The 20,593-nt window shown below is 36.2% G+C and overlaps 4 protein-coding genes and 1 long non-coding RNA gene across 7 annotated transcripts; 3 read left to right on the top strand and 2 right to left on the bottom strand.

Moving 5' to 3' along the window:
* Nucleotides 1-199: 199 nt before the first annotated feature.
* Nucleotides 200-2,729, bottom strand: LOC106359796. The gene is made up of 2 exons (XR_001272630.2): nt 572-2,729; nt 200-481 (listed from the first exon to the last, which is right to left on the bottom strand). It is a non-coding gene; the product is annotated as an uncharacterized LOC106359796 (long non-coding RNA).
* Nucleotides 2,730-4,018: 1,289 nt separating this feature from the next.
* LOC106361126 (la protein 1-like) lies at nt 4,019-7,016 on the top strand. The gene is made up of 10 exons (XM_013800829.3): nt 4,019-4,204; nt 4,280-4,358; nt 4,454-4,603; nt 5,017-5,159; nt 5,262-5,410; nt 5,477-5,599; nt 5,696-6,008; nt 6,111-6,258; nt 6,346-6,409; nt 6,667-7,016. The coding sequence occupies exons 1-10, from the start codon at nt 4,154-4,156 to the stop codon at nt 6,764-6,766; spliced, it is 1,320 nt and encodes a 439-aa protein (XP_013656283.2). The 5' UTR covers nt 4,019-4,153; the 3' UTR covers nt 6,767-7,016.
* A 375-nt stretch (nt 7,017-7,391) lies between these two features.
* Nucleotides 7,392-12,391, top strand: LOC106361125 (transcription factor MYB3R-1-like). 2 transcript variants are annotated; one of them, XM_048738886.1, is made up of 12 exons: nt 7,392-7,701; nt 7,895-8,030; nt 8,145-8,199; nt 8,363-8,420; nt 8,580-8,674; nt 8,814-8,917; nt 9,021-9,149; nt 9,279-10,809; nt 11,064-11,335; nt 11,445-11,559; nt 11,681-11,899; nt 12,040-12,391. In XM_048738886.1, the coding sequence occupies exons 2-12, from the start codon at nt 7,969-7,971 to the stop codon at nt 12,157-12,159; spliced, it is 2,760 nt and encodes a 919-aa protein (XP_048594843.1). In that variant the 5' UTR covers nt 7,392-7,701; nt 7,895-7,968; the 3' UTR covers nt 12,160-12,391. The 2 variants fall into 2 exon arrangements, with proteins under 2 accessions (XP_048594843.1, XP_048594842.1); XM_048738885.1 differs by having other exon boundaries at nt 7,393-7,701; nt 7,908-8,030.
* Nucleotides 12,344-14,702, bottom strand: LOC106361123. The gene is made up of 3 exons (XM_013800827.3): nt 14,172-14,702; nt 13,351-13,431; nt 12,344-13,100 (listed from the first exon to the last, which is right to left on the bottom strand). Exons 1-3 carry the CDS (start codon nt 14,545-14,547, stop codon nt 12,670-12,672), a joined length of 888 nt encoding a protein of 295 aa, XP_013656281.2. The 5' UTR covers nt 14,548-14,702; the 3' UTR covers nt 12,344-12,669.
* Nucleotides 14,703-15,722: 1,020 nt separating this feature from the next.
* LOC106361122 (TOM1-like protein 9) lies at nt 15,723-20,022 on the top strand. Of its 2 annotated transcripts, none has more exons than XM_013800824.3 (9): nt 15,723-16,025; nt 16,477-16,555; nt 16,888-16,986; nt 17,072-17,185; nt 17,316-17,476; nt 17,899-17,980; nt 18,170-18,255; nt 18,339-18,979; nt 19,104-20,022. In XM_013800824.3, the coding sequence occupies exons 1-9, from the start codon at nt 15,925-15,927 to the stop codon at nt 19,757-19,759; spliced, it is 2,019 nt and encodes a 672-aa protein (XP_013656278.2). In that variant the 5' UTR covers nt 15,723-15,924; the 3' UTR covers nt 19,760-20,022. The 2 variants fall into 2 exon arrangements, with proteins under 2 accessions (XP_013656278.2, XP_048594841.1); XM_048738884.1 differs by having other exon boundaries at nt 15,772-16,025; nt 16,477-16,559.
* Nucleotides 20,023-20,593: the final 571 nt, after the last annotated feature.

Raw genomic sequence — 20,593 nt, 5'->3', positions numbered from 1 at the left:
TTGTTATATTTTACAAATATAACATATCAAAGCCAATTGTGTTTATTCGATTAAGAAGAGAATCAAAGGTTATGCGCCAAAAAATATCAAAAAAAATATATATATTCTAGTTATCCAAAAAAAATTTAAATTCACCATTAGTATATGTGGACTTGTTTTACTAGTAATTTTGATATTTTACATTTAAATATCTTATACGTTGAATTAATATTTTTTATTTCTTTTAAGGAAAGATGATTTCTTTATCAAAGTAACTTCAGTTTGCTAATTGTTTTGGATCTTTATTAGCACTCTTGACACTAGTACAAAATGTATAATCTTTAATAATGTTAATTTGGCCTTTTTGACCTACAACAACATAAATCAGAAATACATTCGCCAACCAACTGAATGTTCTTAGCTGCACAAAAACTTTCACATCCTTCGGATATTTGTTTACACGGAAGGTAGCATTTTTTGTAGTCTTGTTTTACTTCAAAGTCTATATAAAATCAGAATCATTGGAATGTTAAAAATTATAGTTAGATAAATAAAAAAGTATAAATTTAAGTAAACAAGTGAAATTAAATACCTGGGTAGCAATGAACATTAGATACTACGAAGAAAATGGTGAAAACAAATGCGATCAATATGTTTTTGGAGAAACCCATTTTGTATGAACTTTTCTTATTTTTTGTTTAGTGTTTTATTTTGATTTATGATGTTGTATATATAATAACACAAATTTGCATAAAAGGAAAATTTTATCAAAATATCCTTGAGCTTAATTTCTTGGATTGTAGTCAAAATAATATAAAAATTAATTCCTTACCTTATAATATCTTTACCATTGGTGTGAAATGTTATTCTTTTTTATATAGAAAATATCTTGTCAAGATATTGTTTGTTATTTGTTGTTGATTTAGATTATTATTATGATTGAATATTGCCTTAGTCTTAGTCAAAATATGTTAATAAATATTACAAATTTAATTTCATAAATTATATATATTTTTAAATATATATATTATTAGATGAATCCAATAGGTATTAAATAAGAACTTGGCATATGAGGTTTTCATGCTTGTAAGTTAATATTTTTATTTCACTAAACTCTTAGAACTTAATTTTTTTTATGTTTTATAATAAATGTATTAATTTGCAATATAACTAATTAGGAATTTTGTTATTCTTGAGTGTCTTTCGTATTTTATTTAGAGTTTTAATTTTCTTATAACTATTTTCAGCTTAACATAAGCCAAATACATCATGCATAATATATTTAGACGATGTAAATCATTTTCTCTTGTAATATCAACATATATTTTACTATTATTTGCCCTTCTAATATCAATACATATTCAATAATGAATATGAGATTTAAAATATACAACAAAAAGTAGGTAAGAAATATGGAATTATTGACATGAACTACATTTATATTATCAAATAAATCATTCAGTTTTTGATATTATATTTGAGTGAAAAATGATACACGGGTAGATGTATTAGTACAAAAAAAATATTTTAGTTGCATCTAAATAATTATGGGTTTAGTAAAAACCTATTTTTAACAATAAATATCCTGACTATATGTTTTGTCTAATCCATTTAATATTTTGATGTAAAGTACAAAGACAATATATATTGTTTCTTCGAGGACGAATTAATGGTGTTTCAACTACAAGATTGCTATCAAAACCATACTCGCAAAATGTTATACTTTACAAATATAACATATCAAAGCCAATTGTGTTTATTCGATTAAGAAGAGAATCAAAGGTTATGCGCCAAAAAATATCAAAATAAAAAAATATATATATATTCTAGTTATCCAAAAAATTATTGAATTCACCATTAGTACATGTGGACTTGTTTCACTAGTAATTTTGATAATTTACATTTAAATATCTTATATGTTGAATTAATATTTTTTATTTCTTTTAAGGAAAGATGATTTCTTTATCAAAGTAACTTCAGTTTGCTAATTGTTTTGGATCTTTATTAGCACTCTTGACACTAGTACAAAATGTATAATCTTTAATAATGTTAATTTGGCCTTTTTGACCTACAACAACATAAATCAGAAATACATTCGCCAACCAACTGAATGTTCTAGCTGCACAAAACCTCTCACATCCTTCGGATGTTTGTTTACACGGAAGGTAGCATTTTTTGTAGTCTTGTTTTACGTCAAAGTCTATATAAAATCAGAATCATTGGAATGTTACAAATTATAATTAGATAAATAAAGGAGTATAAATTTAAGTAAACAAGTGAAATTAAATACATGGGTAGCAATGAACATTGGATACTACAAGAAAATGGTGAAAACAAATGCGATCAATATGTTTTTGGAGAAACCATTTTGTATGAACTTTTCTTAATTTTTGTTTAGTTTTTTATTTTTATTTATGTTGTTATATATATAATAACATAAATTTGCATAAAAGGAAATTTTTTATCAAAATATCCTTGAGCTTAATTTCTCTGTTTGTAGTCAAAATAATATAAAAATAAATTCCTTACCTTATAATATCTTTACCATTGGTGTCAAATGTTATTTTTTTTATATAGAAAATATCTTGTCAAGATATTGTTTGTTATTTGTTATTGATTTAGATTATTATTATGATTGAATATTTCCTTAGTCTTAGTCAAAATATGTTCATTAATATTACAAATTTAATTTCATAAATTATATATATTTTTAAATATATATATATATATATATATATATATTGTTAGATGAATCCAATAGGTATTAAATAAGAACTTGGCATATGAGGTTTTTCATGCTTGTAAGTTATTATTTTTAGTTCAGTAGAATCTTAGAACTTAATTTTTTTTATGTATGAGTCTGTAAATATCTTGCTGTCAATTTTTTTTTTTTTTATGTTTTATATAGTAAATGCATTAATTTGCCATGTAACTAATTAGGAATTTTGTTATTCTTGAGTGTCTTTCGTATATTATTTAGAGTTATAATTTTCTTGTAATTATTTTTAACTTAACATAAGCCAAATACATTATGCATAATATATTTAGACGATATAAATTATTTTTTCTTGTAATATCAACACATATTCTATAATGAATATGAGATTTAAAATATACAACAAAAAGTAGGTAAGAAATATGTAATTATTGACATGAACTACATTGAAGCAAAGGAAGAGACACGTTTCTGTCTCATTGTAAGACCGATAAACCCAAGGAAGCAAAATTTCCTAGCTATGATGTTGGCCTTTCCTCGTCTCTGGGGCGTTCTATACTGACTGCGTTATGATTCTGTAGGTAAATTTTGTAATTGTAAAGCATAGTGGGAGTAAATCAGATAGATAGTAAACTTCTAGGTATCACGAATGTAAAGTTGAAAATAGGTTTGGGCATTCGGGTCGCTGGGTCGGGTTCGGATCGGGTCCTTTTGGGTCCGGATCTTTCGGATCTAAATGTTTAGGAACCGATAGGATAATTTTAAATTCTCAGTTACGGGTCGGTTCGGATCGTGCCGGGTCCGGGTCGGGTCGGATCTTAGATAGTTAGATCAATTCGGGTAATTAGAATTTATCGGTTCGAATTTGGTTCGGTTTCGGATCGGGTTAGGTTCGGGTTCGATCTAAAAAAGATCTAAAACTACAAAAAAATATCTGAAAATATTTATATATCCGAAAATATTCAAAATTTTATTCAAAATTTGTGTTTTCATTATATTAAAATGTGTATATATACTAAACTATGCGAGATACAACAACAATTCATTGTCTCCCATGTTCTCTAGGCAAATAACCCATCTTCGATTACTCCTTGATGCATTTTATTTAATTTACATTATTAATTTGGATACCCATCAGGTTTGGATCGGGTCGGGTCTAAGACCTGTGGATCCCCTGCAACAAGATCCGATAGGGTAATTTGATCAGGTCGGTTCCTACCCAAATCTGGTTTTTTTGGGTTGGTTTCAGATCGGATCTTCGGGTCCGGGTAAAATGCCCGGGTTTATAGTTGAAAATAAAGGATCAAAAGCAGAAACTAAAGTAAAAATATAAAATTGTAATTTGACTACCGAAGCTGTCGCGGACTAAACCTAGTACTCTCTCTCTCTCTCTCTCTCTCTCTCTCTCTCTCTCTCTCCTTCTTTCTTCTCCTCTGCCTCTCGAACCAGTTAACAACAATGTCGATCCCTTGTCTCACAGAAGAAACTGCCAAAACTGTTCTCCGTCAGGTTCAAACCTCTCCTCTTCTATTTCTCTGTGGCTTCAATCAGTTTTTTTTTTAACATCGATATTCGATTCTTTAGGTGGAGTTCTACTTCAGTGATAGTAACCTTCCCATTGATGATTTCTTGAAGAAGACAGTTACACAGAGTGAAGATGGATGTAAAGTTTCTAACTTTCAAACAGTTCAATCGCTTTATTGTGATTTTATGCTAAGTGATGATTTGATTCTTGTAATGTTTGGATTTTGAGAACAGTGGTTAGTTTGGCGTTGATATGTTCATTCAGTAAGATGAGAGGATACTTGAAGTTGGGTGATTCCAAAGGAGATGAGATTCCTGAAGATACCATCAAAGCTGTTGCTGATACTCTTCGTACCTCTAAGGCTCTCAAGGTTTCTGAAGATGGTAAAAGTTTCCTCTTTTTTTTTCTTAATCATATAAGTGCATCTACTGATTCAAACTAGGTGGTGAAACCTGTGTGTTAGGAGTTTCATATATAGGGGAAGTGTTAGTTGAGACATACATGTCTCTTGTATTCCGAACTCACAAGGCTTGTTAACATGACTATGCCCACTTTGGAGAAATATGTCTTGAACAGTTTATTGACCTCATAAACGCATGATGTAATCAAATTTCGATTGGTTAAGTTTATGATAGCTACTGATTCAAACGAGGTGGTGACATCTTTGTGTTAAGAGTTTCATATTTAGAAGTGTCTACGTTCAGACCTGTCTTTTATATAGCCCTTGTTAACATGATTATGCCCAGTTTGGAGAAGTATCTTTGAACATTGTATTAATCCACCATTGGTTACACAGGGCAAAAGGTTGGTAGGAGTACAGAGATGTTGAAGCTAGAAGATTTGATTGAACAACTTAATGCTAGGACCGTTGCTGCTTCACCATTCTCGTTTGATGTTAAAAGGGATGATGTGGAAGCCTTTTTCAGCCAGTATGGAAAGGTAAATTCATTATCCGACTGATTTATAAAAATTTGGAGAAAAATACTAATAGTGAGATTTTTTTTAACTGGTTGTATATATATGTATGTGTGTTATTTTCAGGTTAATAGTTTGAGGTTGCCTCGCCATGTTGCAGAGACGAGAGTGTTTTGTGGCGTTGCCTTGGTAGAGTTCCCTACAGAAGAGGATGCCCAGAATGTTATCAAGCAAAAGTTGGTCTTTGCTGGTCTTGACTTGGACATGAAACCAAAGTAATCCACGCTTTCTCATTTCATTCTGTTTGGATGCGTTACTTACAAGATAATATTTTCTTTCAGGAAAGAGTTTGATGATGAAAGGGAGAAAGATGAAGAGAAGTTTGCTGACTACCGTCCTCAAAAGGGTTCTGCAAATCAGAAGAACGGCTCTGATCATAAGAGCGGTTCTGATTATGAGGCAAAGTAAGAATTTCAGTACTGCTATAAACTTTCTTGTCTTTTGTTGCTATTAATGATCTTGAACTTACTATGACTGTTTTTTTTTTTAAAATATTGTAGCTATCCCAAGGGTTTGATCATTTCATTCACTCTAAAGCGCTCAGATGAAGAAGGTACCACAGAAGAGAAGAGTTCTGAAGAGCCAACTGCTAAGACAATGGATGAAAATGAATCAAAGCCTGCGGATACAGAAAACACTGATCAGGTTCAGGGCCAAGGAACAGAGGGTGAAGATGAAGAGAAGTCTCCTGACTCTCCAACTAAGAATGGAGAGAGAGAAGAAAAGGGTGCTCTAGCTACCCATAAAGATAATAAAGAAGTTGTGTTGCGTGAAGATCTTAAGGCCGTGTTTGGAAAATTCGGTGATGTCAAGGTACATAAACATCCTATTTGAATTATCATTGCTAATAAATCTTTTGTTCTTTTTAGCATTTTGGTTTTTATTACTCAAATTGTTTGTTTTGTCACTGTGAAGTTTGTGGATTTCAAAATGGGAGCAGAGACGGGTTACCTTAGGTTTGATGAACCAGAAGCATCCCAGAAAGCCCGTGCAGCAGCAGTATTGGCTAAAGAAGGTGGACTATCCGTGAAGAATTTCATCGCTGTCCTAGAACCTCTCACCGGTAATAAAACACATTTTTAAACTTCCATCTTATCTTTAACTATACTTGTCCGACTTCAGTTAAAATGTGTATATTTTTTGGTGGCAGGCGAAGCTGAAAAGGAGTACTGGGGTCTCCTTCGCAGCAAAGACAAGGGTGGCCGTGGAGGAAGGTGGGTACATGTTTTGGTATTTGAATATGTTATGTTTGGTTTTATGGCGACTAGTTGCTAACTGTAAACTATATAAAACAACAAAATTACGAACATAAACCACATATTATGTACTTTTTTAATGCTGAAATTGTATTTTACCGCTTATTCGTCTTGCTGTTTTTTTTTTAATAAAAAGTTGGTGGTCATTGGGTTTCAACATGAAGTGTGGTTCGGTATCGGACTGAGAAAATTGGGTTGTGTGTGTGTGTGTGCAGGGGAGGAAAACGAGGAGGAGGAAGAGGGAGGTTCGGGAGAAAGAGGGGATCTGATTCACCGGGTGGTCGCTGGAACAAAGCTCAGAAGGTGGAAGCATGATGGTTGACGACACTCTTTCTAGTCTCTATTTGTAGCTACTAGCTAGTGACTTGACTTGTTTCTGCTTTTAATATATTTTGTGGTTGCGATCTTTATTACAACCTCGCAGTCGAAACCTTTATTATCTACTTGTGACTTGTTTGGTGATGATATGCTATGACTAGAAAAATCAGCTAGCAAATTTTGTAGTAGTTGCTATTTTTTCGGCAAATTTTGGATAAATATCATATCTGGTTTCGTTTTTTTAATATTTTTGGAAAGAAGTTTAGCTCTATTAATTTGCTGCTTATTCTTTGTTTATTATGAGCATCTCTCTTTCCTATTATAGGTTGACCTTAATCATGTTTTGGAAAGTTTTTCAAAAATTATTAAGCAAGTGAGGATCTAAAACTTGTGTTAATTACAGAAAGTATTCTAATAGTCCAAGTAATTAACTCACTGATTACTTAAAATGTTTTAATTAGGTAAACTTATTTTGATTTATTTCATGTATTTGACTTTGTCCACCTAAGATCTAAATTAGAAAACAAGTTCCATTTTAATTGCTCTTTGAATCGGAAAAGTATATATACTAATGAATGCCTAATGCTTATTTGAATGTTGTTAGCTGTTTGTTAGTAGCGTTAATTAAATAAAAAAAGGGAAAAACGATGAAGAATCTCGAAAGAAAAGAACAGAAAATTAAGAAAACGTATAAAATAATATAGGCGTAGGAAAGGAACTTTAATGGGAGACGTTGAACGGCTGAGATCATCTTTTCCCTTTCGTTTGATCTCACTTCCATTTCCGCCTCTCCATGTTTGAATACCTCTCTCTCTCTCTCTCTCGTCTTGATTACTTTCTGGATTTAGTGGATCTGCTTCTCTGAGCCTTACATACGCTCCCCCTTATTCTCGATTGATCCATACGACCACTGTCTTCTTCTTCTTCTTAAGGTCTTATTTTGATTTGATTTTTTGAACCAAAAGGATCAAAAATCTATTTTTCAAGCTTCTCTCAAAACCACACTGCCATTTCGATTCGAAGCTTTTTTCTTTTTAGTTTCTGGGAATGTTAAAACTCTTTTGCTGACTACTGTATGCTAATTTGTTATTCCGAGTTACGTTGTAAGTTTAAAGTTTTAATTTTTTTGTTGTGGAAGGCTTATTACGATCCGAAAGGCACCGACTTTGGGATAATGTGACATTGCTTATCTTGCTAAGATGAAAGCCCCCACCAATCTTCCACAAGATGGTTTGCAAGGTACTCAGAAAGGGAGTCACGGGTATGCTTCTCACTTCTTTTCTTCTGAGGTTTTACTAGTAGCATCGAACAAGACATTCTCAGGTTAATTGTTGCAACCTCTTTTGTCATGTGTTAAACACTTTCATTTTCATAGGAGGACATGTGGCCCTGCAAGACGATCCACCAAAGGGCAATGGACTCCCGAAGAGGTCAGTTCCTTTTGTCTTTCTTTTCTTTGCTTCTTGCGTGCTTCAACTGTTGTGTGAATCATGTAAGTTCTCAATCAGAGATGTGCAGTTTGTGGTTTCATTAGCTGTCCTTGGTGTGTACTGAAGATTTGTCTGTCTGAAATTTTCTGTTTTCCTGGAACAGGACCAAGTCTTGTGCAAGGCTGTTGAGCGTTTTCAAGGAAAGAACTGGAAGAAGATTGGTGAGTCAAGTAGCGTATTCTCTTCTTGTCCTAGTTTAGTTTCCAACGTTTTAAAGATCATAACAAATTAACAATACTCTATGTTAGCTGTCTCGTTTATTTGTAGCCTTGAATGAATGGTGAAAGCAATGTGTGATTTTATTTGTTCCACCTTTTCAGCTGAGTGTTTTAAGGATCGCACTGATGTCCAGTGTCTTCATAGATGGCAAAAGGTCTTGAACCCAGAGCTTGTGAAAGGACCCTGGTCAAAAGAGGTGATTTTCTAACTATGTTGAATTGCGTTATATGCTTTACTCAACTTTGTTCAAGCTTGAGTGATCGTTTCCATTGTCGTACATGTTTAATCTATGTAATTTGTTTCATGACATCTTATCTTATTCCATATTTTCAAAGGAGGATAACACAATAATTGCTCTGGTAGAAAAATATGGGCCAACGAAATGGTCTACTATTTGTCAGCACTTACCTGGGCGCATAGGAAAGCAATGTAGGGAAAGGTATGAGCATAATCTCTACTTCTTGTGCCAATGAAATGACGTTTAGTACTTCACTTTTTAAGTTTTGCTTGGATACACATGAACAATATTGTGATTGATGTAGGTGGCATAACCATCTTAACCCTGCCATTAATAAAAATGCATGGACCCAGGAAGAGGAACTGACTCTTATCCGTGCACATCAAATCTATGGGAATAAATGGGCAGATCTAATGAAATTTTTGCCAGGAAGGTAAATATTATAGAATTTTTGTAACCTGTGTCCTAAAAATTCAGTGGTCTGTTATGCTTATTCTGGTGATGATTATGGTCTAGCCTTCTTTCTCTGATTATTTTCTTATTTGCTTTTATGCTTCCATAGGTCAGACAACTCAATAAAAAATCACTGGAACAGCTCAGTTAAGAAGAAGTTGGATTCCTACTACGCATCAGGACTTTTAGATCAGTGTCAAAGCTCGCCACTCATTCCCCCTCAGAACAGATCCATCGCTTCATCTTCCTCGTGGACGCCCAGCAGTGGAGATGAAGGTAAATTCACGCCAGGGGCTGATGCAGAAGAATCAGAGTGCAGCCAAGCTTCAACTGTTTTCAGTTGTTCACAGACGACCAATGATTTACTAGATGAGGTTAAACCTGCAGATGAAGAATTCTACATTCCTGAATTGCCTTCAGAAAAAGAGCAGCAAATCTCAAACTCACCATCTCATGCAGAATCCTCAAAGAAGTATCAGAATCAAACTGAGGTTAGAACTACCACAGCTACAGAGGATCACTTGCAGGGTGATTGTCCTCAGTTATTGACCCATAACATGGCCGGAGAAGGAAGAAATGAAGCATGCCAAGATCTTCAAAATTCAGTCAGATTAAGTGATCAACCTTCGTCGCCAAACTCGGACACAGATATTCATCCACAACCTCAAACTTTGATCACGGACGAGGAGTGTTGTATGGTTCTTTTCCCAAATAACATGAAAGATAGCGATACATCTTATGGTGAGCATGGTCAGAACATGGTTGAGCCTCAAAAAGCCAACGGATCTCATGCTAATGAAATTGGAAACATTCCAGCTTTGTCCTGGCATCCTTCAAATTCTGAGGGACGGGCGGGTCATAGTAGTGTTCCCTTGTTATATTCTGATATGAAGGACTCACTTCTACTCCGCAATGATTCTAATGATACTATTCAAGGTATTCACCTTCTTGGTTCTACTGCATTAGAACGTAAAACTGATACAAATGATGGTTTCATCGACGCTGATGGACTTGTAACTTCCCATGGCATTGATGATAATGATGGTATCCCAGAACAGCAGGATCTATCATATATTCCCAAGGATTCTTTGAAGCTAGTGCCTCTGAATAATTTTTCTTCTCCTGCTAGAGTGAAGAAGATTCATTTTCCTATTGACGATAAGCCAACTGAAAAAGACAAAGGAACTCTTTGCTATGAACCTCCACGTTTTCCAAGTGCAGATATTCCTTTCTTCAGCTGTGATCTTGCACCATCAAGTAGTGATTTACGGCAAGAGTACAGTCCCTTTGGTATCCGCCAGTTGATGATTTCTTCGATGAGTTGTACAACTCCGTCAAGGTTATGGGATTCACCGTGTCATGATAAGACCCCTGATGTCATGCTTAAAGATGCTGCCAAAAGTTTCAGTGGTGCACCATCCATCTTAAAGAAGCGGCATAGGGACTTTCTGTCACCTGTGCTTGATAGGAGAAAAGGAAAAATGGTTAAAAGTGCTGAGGCTTCCTCCTTGGCTAAAGATTTTTCACGCTTAGATGTTATGCTTGATGATGGAGATGACAATAAAGGTGCCTCCTCTTCTGAAGCCAAAGAGGACCCAAAGGAGACCTTGGAGTCAGGAGTAGTGACTTCAGCCAAAATTGTAAGTCCGTATTTTTACTCTACATACTTTTAACGTGCACTGTTTGATTTACATTGTCTGCTAGTGAACTTCTCGTTGCTTAACACATCAATCTAGTTTATTGAAATCTCTTCTTGTTGGAATGTTCAAGCACATTGCATCTAGTTATTTGACTGTTTTTGTCAAGGCTCATAGTTTGATCCCTGGTGCTACTTATCCAATAATTTAACCTTAAAGGCTTTAATATCTAAATCTGTTGCTTTCCTCTGCATCAGGACCAAGAAACTCGTAGAAGTTTGGCTTATCATAATGATGTTGAGATGAAACTGAGCTCTCCTGATAAAACTGGATCTAGACCAGCTAACGAAGTGAATACAGTTGCAAAAGATCCATCGAACCAACACGAAAAGTCAGTCGGTACTATTCCAACTGGAGAAATCTCATCAGAACTTCCATTCACTACAGACTCTATACCTTTATCAGCATTCGCGGAAATTAACACCAACACTGCAGAGAGCAGTCTTGATATTATTGAAAACTATAGCATGTAAGTTTTCCCTTTCCTCTGTATGTGTTTGATACCTGATTTTTCTGTTGATTCATACATTTGCTGGAAAGTATTATTCTAAGTTGTCTTGGTTCCACTCGTTTTACAGATTTGATGGAACTCCGTTCAAAAAACTCCTAGATACCCCATCACCATGGAAATCCCCTTCACTCTTTGGTTCATTCTCACAAAGCCCAAACTTGCCTCCGGAAATTACATTTGAGGTAATGTGAGATGGAATACTAACTATGAATGAAACTAGTTTCTGGACATTCTGCTTCTTGTCTTAGACTGAAGCGCTAGCTGATGATCAAATGTTCGTTGTTGTTTCTCTTTTATTCTCAGGATATTGGATGCTTTATGAGTCCTGGAGAGAGAAGTTATGATGCCATAGGACTGATGAAGCACTTGAGTGAACACACAGCTACGGCATATGCAGATGCTTTGGAAGTCTTGGGTAATGACACACCTGAAACAATACTCAAGAAGAGACAGATGAACAGATCTATTCAAGGGAAAGAAAATCAGCTCTGGCCTCACGATCAACTGGAAAACCGATCCCAGGTAGCAGCTTCAACCCTCTTCTTCTGCTCTTAGTCTACTTTAATGTTGAAAATTGAATCTTGAACTGGGAGAGATATAAGGAATAGCAGTTTGAGTTTATCAGTTGACTTGGTCTGAACCAACTCTGGATGGAAATCTAGGTGGAGTGTCGCGCCTTGGACTTCAGTGATTGCGTGACACCGGGGAAAGCAAAGGTATCCTCGTCTTCTCCACGCGGCTACACGAGCCCATCATCTTACCTTCTAAAGAGTTGCAGATAGAAAAGGCTGCTTTTGTTCATAGAGCTCTGAAGGGAACAGAAACATTCTCGCCTTCAATATTTTTTTGGCCATACCATATATGTACGTCTTCTTGATTTTTTTGGCCGTACTATGAACATTCTCTTGATTTCTTTTTGTAACGTGTTGATTTTTTAACTCTGGACATGATTACAATTTGATTAAATAGTGAAAATATACTTTTTTTCTCAATAAATTAACTTTTAAATTTCCATGAATGGGTTTCAAAACAAAAATAAGCTGGCCTAGCCTCCTGAAATAGCTAATGTAAACAGGATCAAAAGCGACCAATAACTGGTCAATGACAGAAGCAAACCCCATTCTTGATGATGTAATAATATCTACAACTAGGACATTGCTAACCGCTCTGATTTTATCTTCCGATTACAATCTTCTCATGATCCGTCCATAAACTCGGGTGAGCACACTCTGAAGCAACCCATCTTTGGAGGACTAAGAAAGTGTCATAGTTCATATTCTTCTGTTCAATATTCAAGATCTTTGCCTGCTAGAGAGAGTACGAGCTGTTACATTAGGAACTTCGTTGTAAAACTCGGATTCATCTTCTTCTTCTTCATCAGATGATAACAAAGATGGACCCATCCATGCTTTAAAGCCCTCGTTCACTCGTCTTTCAACCTCTGGCGTGAATACCAAAGGATTGGCTTCAAGCATCTCCAAGCCCTGATGATTTCTGTTACCAAACTCTCCTTCGTCTATCGTTAAAGCGGCTCTTCTTCTAAGGCAGAAAGCAGTTCCAGCATACAAGATTACCAAACCCCATGAAGATATCTCGTAGCACCAAAACAATGGCATAGAACAGCTGCTTCCTAGTGTCAGGAGGGTTGAGCCGAGAAATATAGCGAGGAGACCATAGATGATAGCAAACACTACATTCAGAATTGACAAGCAACGAACCCCACCTGTGGATTTAGCAGACAGGATAAAGAAGATCAATAACCTATTTGAGCTCTAAGCTAAGCTCTGAAGGCAAGGTTCTCAAAGGTGGAAACATCATAACTGATAGTAGATGAAACAGGATTATTATATATACATAAAGTTAACCAGACAGTGGTATTGAAAACGAATGAATCTATTGCACGCAGGAATGGAAAATAAAAAACATATATGGAAAGGTATATACATATAAGATGGAGAGAGTAGAGAGTATACCTCTTCTTGAAGCACAGTAGTTATTTTCAACTACTTTGAGAAACCAGTGACGGTGAGGGACGGAATACGCCACAAAAATTCCTACAGTATAGCAAAATAAGCGAAAATAAGAAGAAGACATACCACACATTTATGAAAAGATTAACAAAAGATAATACAAAGGAGAGATAGTAGAGAGGTTTAGCCATTTAGAATGATAGCATTTGACAATGTTTCCATGTTGTCAGAGTTACTTGTTGAAGGAATGAATGAACAGATATAATAGATGAGACTAGAGTTTCAATTTATTTGGCAACATGAAAGGATCTATATTCTAGTGGTCAGCAAAGCTGGCTCACTTTGATAAAACTCTTATCATTCAACTGAAAAGCAAGAACCCTCAAAACTCAGAGAGTTAGAACTAAGAAGGGCTTCCATGTGAAAAAATCAAGCATAGCAGAACACTTGTCTTAGCTTCCGTAAACCTCTCTCTCTCTACTATATATAAGGGAAAAATCTAGCAGAGGAATAAACTGGATTTACCAAAGTAATGTATACCAACTCTCCTAAAGACTTACCCACTAAACCCCAACAAAACTGAGCCAACACAGAACTAGACATGTCTTCATTCAAAACTAATTGTTTACAGAACTGAGGACACATCAACCAACCCTCTATAGCACTGTTTCACCTCACCACCAGTCCAAAAAAGTATAAGCCTTTTGCTAAAAAAACGTGCTTAACATCAAGAGATAACTCGCGTAACCAATTGCACATGATCAAATGCACTCAGTGGCAAACACACAAAAACAGCAAGCTCAGCTCCCGAGACAGACACTCACCAGCAACAAGATAAACAGACGACACAAGGAAGACAATCGTCGACGGAACGAAAACAACCATCCAGTAAAAATCAACAGTCTCCTGATCCGTCAAGTAAAAAGCCCCAGGAAACAGATCGGAGTCGCGAGCCTTCCCATACGTAGGCAAAGGCTGAACCTTTACGTCGCTGCAGAAGGGCCTCCTCAGGACATTCGAAGGGAACACGATTCTCAAGCTGACGACGGTGCAAGTGAAGATGACGAAGCAAAGGAAAGCCACGATCGAGGTTAGCACAGGCCTCTGGAGCTTAATCCAGGCTCTGTCTTCCTCCCTGAGGCTCTCGTATTCTTGCTTCGGCATAAACGCTTGACGCAACGCGTCTCCGATGATCGCCATTGAAGAATTTGAAAAAGCCCTTTACCCAAAGATAGGATCTTTTTTTTTAATTTGAATTTGGGGAAGAGCCCTAGCTAGATCTTAAGGTTTTGAAAGAAGGAAAAATGGGGAGGTTTGAGAAATGAGGAAGAAGGATAAAGACGGTGGTGGTGATTTAGGAACAAACAGCGCGTGTAAAGCGATACGGCAACTGCCGGCGGGTGTGGAAATTATTTACAAATAGACCTCTCATCTTTTAGTTAATTATCTAATTTCCGTTAAGAAATGTAAAGGTTAGATTAGCTCCTGAGTATTTTAATCCAAAAATATTTAAAATGTTCAAATTACTTTTTCTTATAACATCATACTTTATTATCATCAAGAACCGATTTAACATGTTTGGTACATATTCATAATCACGAAATACAAAAAATTTAGATGATAACAGTCTACTTTTTGCAGGTTTATCAGCACATTTATTTGTACCCATTGGAATCGAAAATGATTCACCCACTATTTAACTCCCTGATCCAGTTATATAAACTGAAATGTAAAGCTTTGGCATTGAGTATGTAAAGCTTTGTCATTATGTCTATTGCTTTTCTGCAGTCATTCTCCAATATTATCATTTTATATCCCATAGACCAACAATGGTGTAGTGCCACGAGGGTGCTTCGTAGATCATTCTCTAGGGGATGTAACACTGGTCTACCAAACAAACTGAAATTTCCAATTTTTAATTATTTGGAACTTTTATAAAAATTATTCAATTTTTTTTTTTTGAAAAAAACTAGAACCAATTGGAATTGAATTAAACCTAAAAATTAGGCAATTAGTTGATTTCCAATTTTATTATTTGAAGTACCAAACCAAAAATTAAAAATAAAAGATTAAAACCAAAATAAATTTTATAAATATCAGAATGATCATAAATTTCTATACAAATTGGAAAATCAAAGCGAAAATTCAAACTTCCAAATCTAGATGGTGAAAGCTTTCTTTTTGGTCTGGTAATTTTATTGATCGGTCGAACCAACGGTCTACCAAAACCGAAATCAGACACAAAGAACTAGATGGACACGTGTCGAACACTTAGAGGACCTTTCCCAAAAGATTATTCTTATTCGTTTTTTTTGATTTGCTAATTCGTTAAAATGATCTGCTGATCATCTGAAGAACAGAAAAAAAATCAAAAAAATTAAATAATAAATCTACTAGAAAGGAGGGAAGAGGAAAGAGAGGCGTGAATTCCTCCTGAGCGAAAGATTCTTCGCCGGCGTGATCTTATTATTTACGGCTGGCTGCTTTCTTCTCCCGTCAAAGCTTGTTGAGAATTGGTCTCTCTCTCGCTTCTCTGTCGGAGGTTTTTGTTTTATCTGGGTGGGGTCAAAAGCGAAGATGGTGAACGCTATGGTGGAGAGAGCGACGAGCGAGATGCTGATCGGACCCGATTGGGCTATGAACCTCGAGATCTGTGACATGCTCAACAGCGATCCTGTGTATGTTGTTTGTTTGCCTCTCTGCTCCCTCCAATTTTGTCTCTTTTTTCTCTCTCTCTAAAGTTGTCAACTAGTCTCCTGACAAATATTGAAACTTTCTATACTGATTTGAATCTGTGTGAGTGTTTTGTTGGTTCAGTAAGAAACTTAACAGTAAACTTACTCTTTGCCTTCTTTTGACTAAGCTTCAAGAAAAGAAAAACAGATTCTTTTTACTATGTGTTTGTTGTTCTGAAATTTTAACTCTCTTGAAGTGGACTTGGTTAGTATTTGTTCTGTATATAGTCAACGTTTTGAGGAGGAAGTCTTTCTTGTATTCGTTTTAATTATAAAATCTGGCAAGTTGTTCCCTTTATATGCCTTGTGATTGGAACAGGTACATAAATGGTTTTTACTTATCAGATCAGACGGATCCTACATGATGTCTGAAACAAGTTTTGCTGTTTTGCAGGCAAGCAAAAGATGTTGTGAAAGGCGTTAAGAAACGGATTGGTAGCAGGAATCCTAAAACTCAACTTCTTGCCTTAACAGTGAGTGAGCTTCCGATATAACTGTCTCCTTTTTTGTTGTTTTCCGATGAAATAACGATTTTTGCTTTATCAATTCTGCATTTAGATAGCTTGTTTGTTTTAGTTACACATATAGCCTCATTCTAAAGGTCTAAAAGATCCATGATCAGTCGTCTCTTAATCAGCGCGAGTTGACAATTGACATGAGCAGAGCTTACTTGTTCATGAGAGATGTCCTTTAGAAAGCATACCAAACCTCACCAGGATTGATTTTGCTCTTTTTTGTTCTAGTGTTTATGAAGATTTTGCGGCTTACAAATTCATTCACCCATTATGCATTTGTTATGTTTTAGCTGCTTGAGACGATAGTGAAGAACTGTGGTGACATGGTTCATATGCATGTGGCTGAGAAGGGTGTTATTCATGAGCTGGTTCGGATAGCTAAGAAAAAGGTAAATGTTCCTTAAAATTGGTCTTCTGGGAAAAAAGTTAACTCTATATCTCTCTCTAATTCAAGGTATCTATTGATGCATATAGCCGGACTTCCATGTCAAAGAGAAGATCCTGGTCCTTATCGATACATGGCAAGAAGCCTTTGGTGGCCCTAGGGCAAGATATCCACAATACTATGCAGGATACCAGGAATTGCTGGTAGGGTTTACTGAACTTATTTGATATATTTTTCTGATTCTGGATGCTGAATTCCTTTTACATCCTTTGTGAATCGAAATTTGTCCGTTACTCTTTCCTCATCACCATTGCTGACTCATGTCTTTTTCAGCGTGCTGGAGCTGTTTTCCCTCAGAGATCAGAGAGATCAGCACCTGTGTTCACACCTCCACAAACACAGCCTTTGACGTCTTACCCTCCAAATCTTCGTAATGCTGGACCTGCTAATGATTTGCCTGAACCTTCGGCAGAGCCAGATTTTCCGACACTGAGGTAAATATCTTCTGTATTAACTCCGCCGTTTTAAGTTGATGAATTTTTTAACAAAAGAATAGAAGATATTGTTGGGCCAATTTCGACGTCCTTGAGTTACTTGACAAAGTTTGTTAATATAAGTTTTGCTACTTTTTGTTCTAAGGACATGTATTAGCAGAAAAAAACTGTAGTTGTAAGCCTAGATATAGGGTAAACCGAAGTTGAGACGTGATTTGAACAAAAAAAACTACTTCAGTTAAATAACTTTTTTTTTAATTTTTGTAAAACACATGTGTATTAATGGAGTTTCAATCTTGTCTTGTCTTTGCGCCTGTTTGCTTCTTTGTTTAGGACGTAATTGCATGCCATTGTTGCTCAGGATATATTCTATTGTTTCTCAATGTTCATTGTATTGTATGTCAAATTCTTTTGTTTTTCAGTTTGTCAGAGATTCAAAATGCAAAAGGTATCATGGATGTGCTTGCGGAAATGCTGAGTGCATTAGAGCCGGGAAACAAGGAGGTAACACGATTTAGCTGCAGAGAAATATAAATCCCTGTTTGCAAGTGTTGGCTATACTATAGTGCAAAATATACTAGAAGAAGAGCAGCATTTCGGGATTTTTCTTGGACATTGCCATTGTGGACTTTAATATTTTATGCTTTATACGTATCTCAGGATGCTAATCCTTCTTTTTTTGGATTTCTCTAGGACCTTAAACAGGAGGTGATGGTCGATCTGGTGGAGCAATGCCGTACATACAAACAAAGAGTGGTACATCTAATCAACTCAACTTCGTAAGAGCGATTTCTTTTCCTCTCTAGTTACATATTATTTTTTCTTTGTAATCTTATATACCTCACCCATGTTTTTTATCCAGGGACGAGTCTTTGTTATGTCAAGGTCTGGCGTTGAACGATGACTTGCAGCGGGTCTTAACCACTTATGAAGCAATCGCTTCTGGAAAACCTGGAACATCTGTTCAAATCGAGAAGCCCAAATCTGAGACAGGAAAATCCCTTGTAGATGTTGATGGTCCTCTTATTGATACTGGGGACAGCAGTAATCTGGCGAACGGAGCTACATCAAGCTCTGGTAACGGTGTTCTAAATCAGTTAGCCCTCCCAGCACCACCTGTAGCTAATGGCTCAGCCAATTCCAAGATAGACCTCCTCAGTGGCGATGATCTTGCCCTTGTTCCTGTTGGACCTCCTCAACCAGCAAGTCCGATTGCATCAGATCAAAATGCACTTGCCCTTATCGATATGTTCTCAGACGATACTAGTAGTCCAAGTATTGCAACTGCACCGACTGGCAGTTCAGCTCCCCAGAGTAGCCCTTTGACTCCTCAATTGCACCAGCAACCTACTAGTCAAGCTGGATTACAACAATCCAATGGATTTTCTCCTCAAGCGGGCTATTCACAGTTTGAGCAGCAGCCATCATACGGGCAAGGGGCCTCTTCTCCCTGGAATGCTCAACCTGCACACCAGATGCAACAACCACTTCAACCATCTAATGGTAATATATCGGAGTTTAAGCCACAAACCTTTACTTTTCAGACATAGCAACGAGAAAGCATTTCACTCGTTTGGATTCAGGAGAATGTTTATATGTTCTATCTGTGGTAATTTTGTATGTGAAGGTGCCCAAGACAGTATGGCATTTCCACCTCCCCCATGGGAGGCTCAGCATCAAGACTTCAGTCCCACTGCAGACTCAGGAAGTCCGTTTTCTCCTCAAATGCATCAGACACAAGTTGCCTTCACACATGCTCAACAATATCCTCAAATGCCCCAAACTGGCCAACCGGTTAACAACAACAGTCCATATGCTCAAATTCCCCAGACAGGCCAAGTGGTAAACAACAATAATCAATATCCTCAAATGCCGCAAGCCGGTAGTGGCATTTACATGCAACAGCCAATGCCAAACCAAGTTCTAGGGCAAGGCTATCCATCCCAACAACAACAACAACAGCAACAGATGATGATGGCTCAGTATTATGCCCAACAGCAACAACAGCAACAGGCGTATGGAAACCAGATGGGAGGATATGGATATGGCTATAACCAACAGCAGCAACAAGGGGGCAGACCGTATCTGGACCAGCAAATGTATGGTTTATCCATGAGAGACCAGACTTCGCATCATGTATCATCATCATCATCTGCCACGTCTTATCTTCCTCCTACAAAACCTAAGAATAAACCAGAGGATAAGCTATTTGGGGATCTCGTTGACATCTCCAAGTTCAAGCCTACTACAAAACCGACTTCGGGAAGAGCTGGTACCATGTAAACACACACAAAAATCCTCCATCGATACCTGATTTCTGAGTAGACATACTCCGTTTTCTTTACTCAAGCTAACTCTCTTCTATAAGCTTCTGATCAATTAATTTTACTGTCTTGGGAGATACAATTATATGTTATCTTCTTCCTCCCTTATAAATTGCTGTTGATTATGACCGGTGATGGATTTGTATATTTCTTGTAGAGAAAGAAAATCTTGTGGAGAACTCAGCCATTGTGGATATTCTATTTATAGACCTTTTTAATCCATCTGTTTTTTTTTCAGTCATTTTATATATTTTTAAGTATTAGTTAGAGAGTCTATGTATTTTTCCAGACATTCAAAATGCATCATAAGTTGCTTCTACTGGGCTAATCTTTACTTGAACCACCCTTTTTAGAGTTAATATCAATTTTGTTTAACTGAAACAAACATGGTTAAGGGTACAAACTCGCAATTTCCTTGGCTTTGCCTGCGCAGGTTTGAATCTATATTTCTTTTGTTCATAATAGAATCGGTTTTAACAAGTGTTGGGTAGACCTAGGGGTGTCAAAATGGGTCATGATCTATGGGTTGACCCAACCCAAGTTGACCCATCAACTCAAATGAACTGTTTATTTTTGATCCAAAGGGTTAATGGGTTAACAGGTTAATGAGTTAATAGGTTAATGGGTTAACAAGTTAATGGGTTAGCAAGTTAATGGGTTTATTGGGTTGGGTCAACTCTTACCCATTTTGTTTTTAATTAAGAAAACCATGAGTAAACCACCCAATTCTAAGATTTGATAGAATTGAAAAATCATGAGTTTCTCAAGTTCAATCATTTATTCGGTGGTAAAA

The sequence above is a fragment of the Brassica napus genome, chromosome A8 (genome assembly GCF_020379485.1).
Source record: "Brassica napus cultivar Da-Ae chromosome A8, Da-Ae, whole genome shotgun sequence".
Lineage (NCBI taxonomy): Eukaryota > Viridiplantae > Streptophyta > Magnoliopsida > Brassicales > Brassicaceae > Brassica > Brassica napus.
Note: the sequence above shows the minus strand (reverse complement) of the source record. Positions and strands in the feature narration are given on the sequence as shown.

Coding starts and splice junctions, on each gene's coding strand:
- LOC106361123 (XM_013800827.3), bottom strand. CDS start 14,547: ATGGCGATCATCGGAGACGCGTTGCGTCAAGCGTTTATGCCGAAGCAA. Junction 13,432..14,171: donor GTCTGTTTATCTTGTTGCTG/GTGAGTGTCTGT, acceptor GCTATACTGTAG/GAATTTTTGTGGCGTATTCC. Junction 13,101..13,350: donor CTACTGTGCTTCAAGAAGAG/GTATACTCTCTA, acceptor CTAAATCCACAG/GTGGGGTTCGTTGCTTGTCA.
- LOC106361122 (XM_013800824.3), top strand. CDS start 15,925: ATGGTGAACGCTATGGTGGAGAGAGCGACGAGCGAGATGCTGATCGGA. Junction 16,987..17,071: donor TTCGGATAGCTAAGAAAAAG/GTAAATGTTCCT, acceptor TGATGCATATAG/CCGGACTTCCATGTCAAAGA. Junction 17,477..17,898: donor CCAGATTTTCCGACACTGAG/GTAAATATCTTC, acceptor TTTGTTTTTCAG/TTTGTCAGAGATTCAAAATG.
- LOC106361126 (XM_013800829.3), top strand. CDS start 4,154: ATGTCGATCCCTTGTCTCACAGAAGAAACTGCCAAAACTGTTCTCCGT. Junction 4,359..4,453: donor TACACAGAGTGAAGATGGAT/GTAAAGTTTCTA, acceptor TTTTGAGAACAG/TGGTTAGTTTGGCGTTGATA. Junction 5,600..5,695: donor GGTTCTGATTATGAGGCAAA/GTAAGAATTTCA, acceptor AAAATATTGTAG/CTATCCCAAGGGTTTGATCA.
- LOC106361125 (XM_048738886.1), top strand. CDS start 7,969: ATGAAAGCCCCCACCAATCTTCCACAAGATGGTTTGCAAGGTACTCAG. Junction 8,200..8,362: donor GGCAATGGACTCCCGAAGAG/GTCAGTTCCTTT, acceptor TTCCTGGAACAG/GACCAAGTCTTGTGCAAGGC. Junction 9,150..9,278: donor ATGAAATTTTTGCCAGGAAG/GTAAATATTATA, acceptor ATGCTTCCATAG/GTCAGACAACTCAATAAAAA.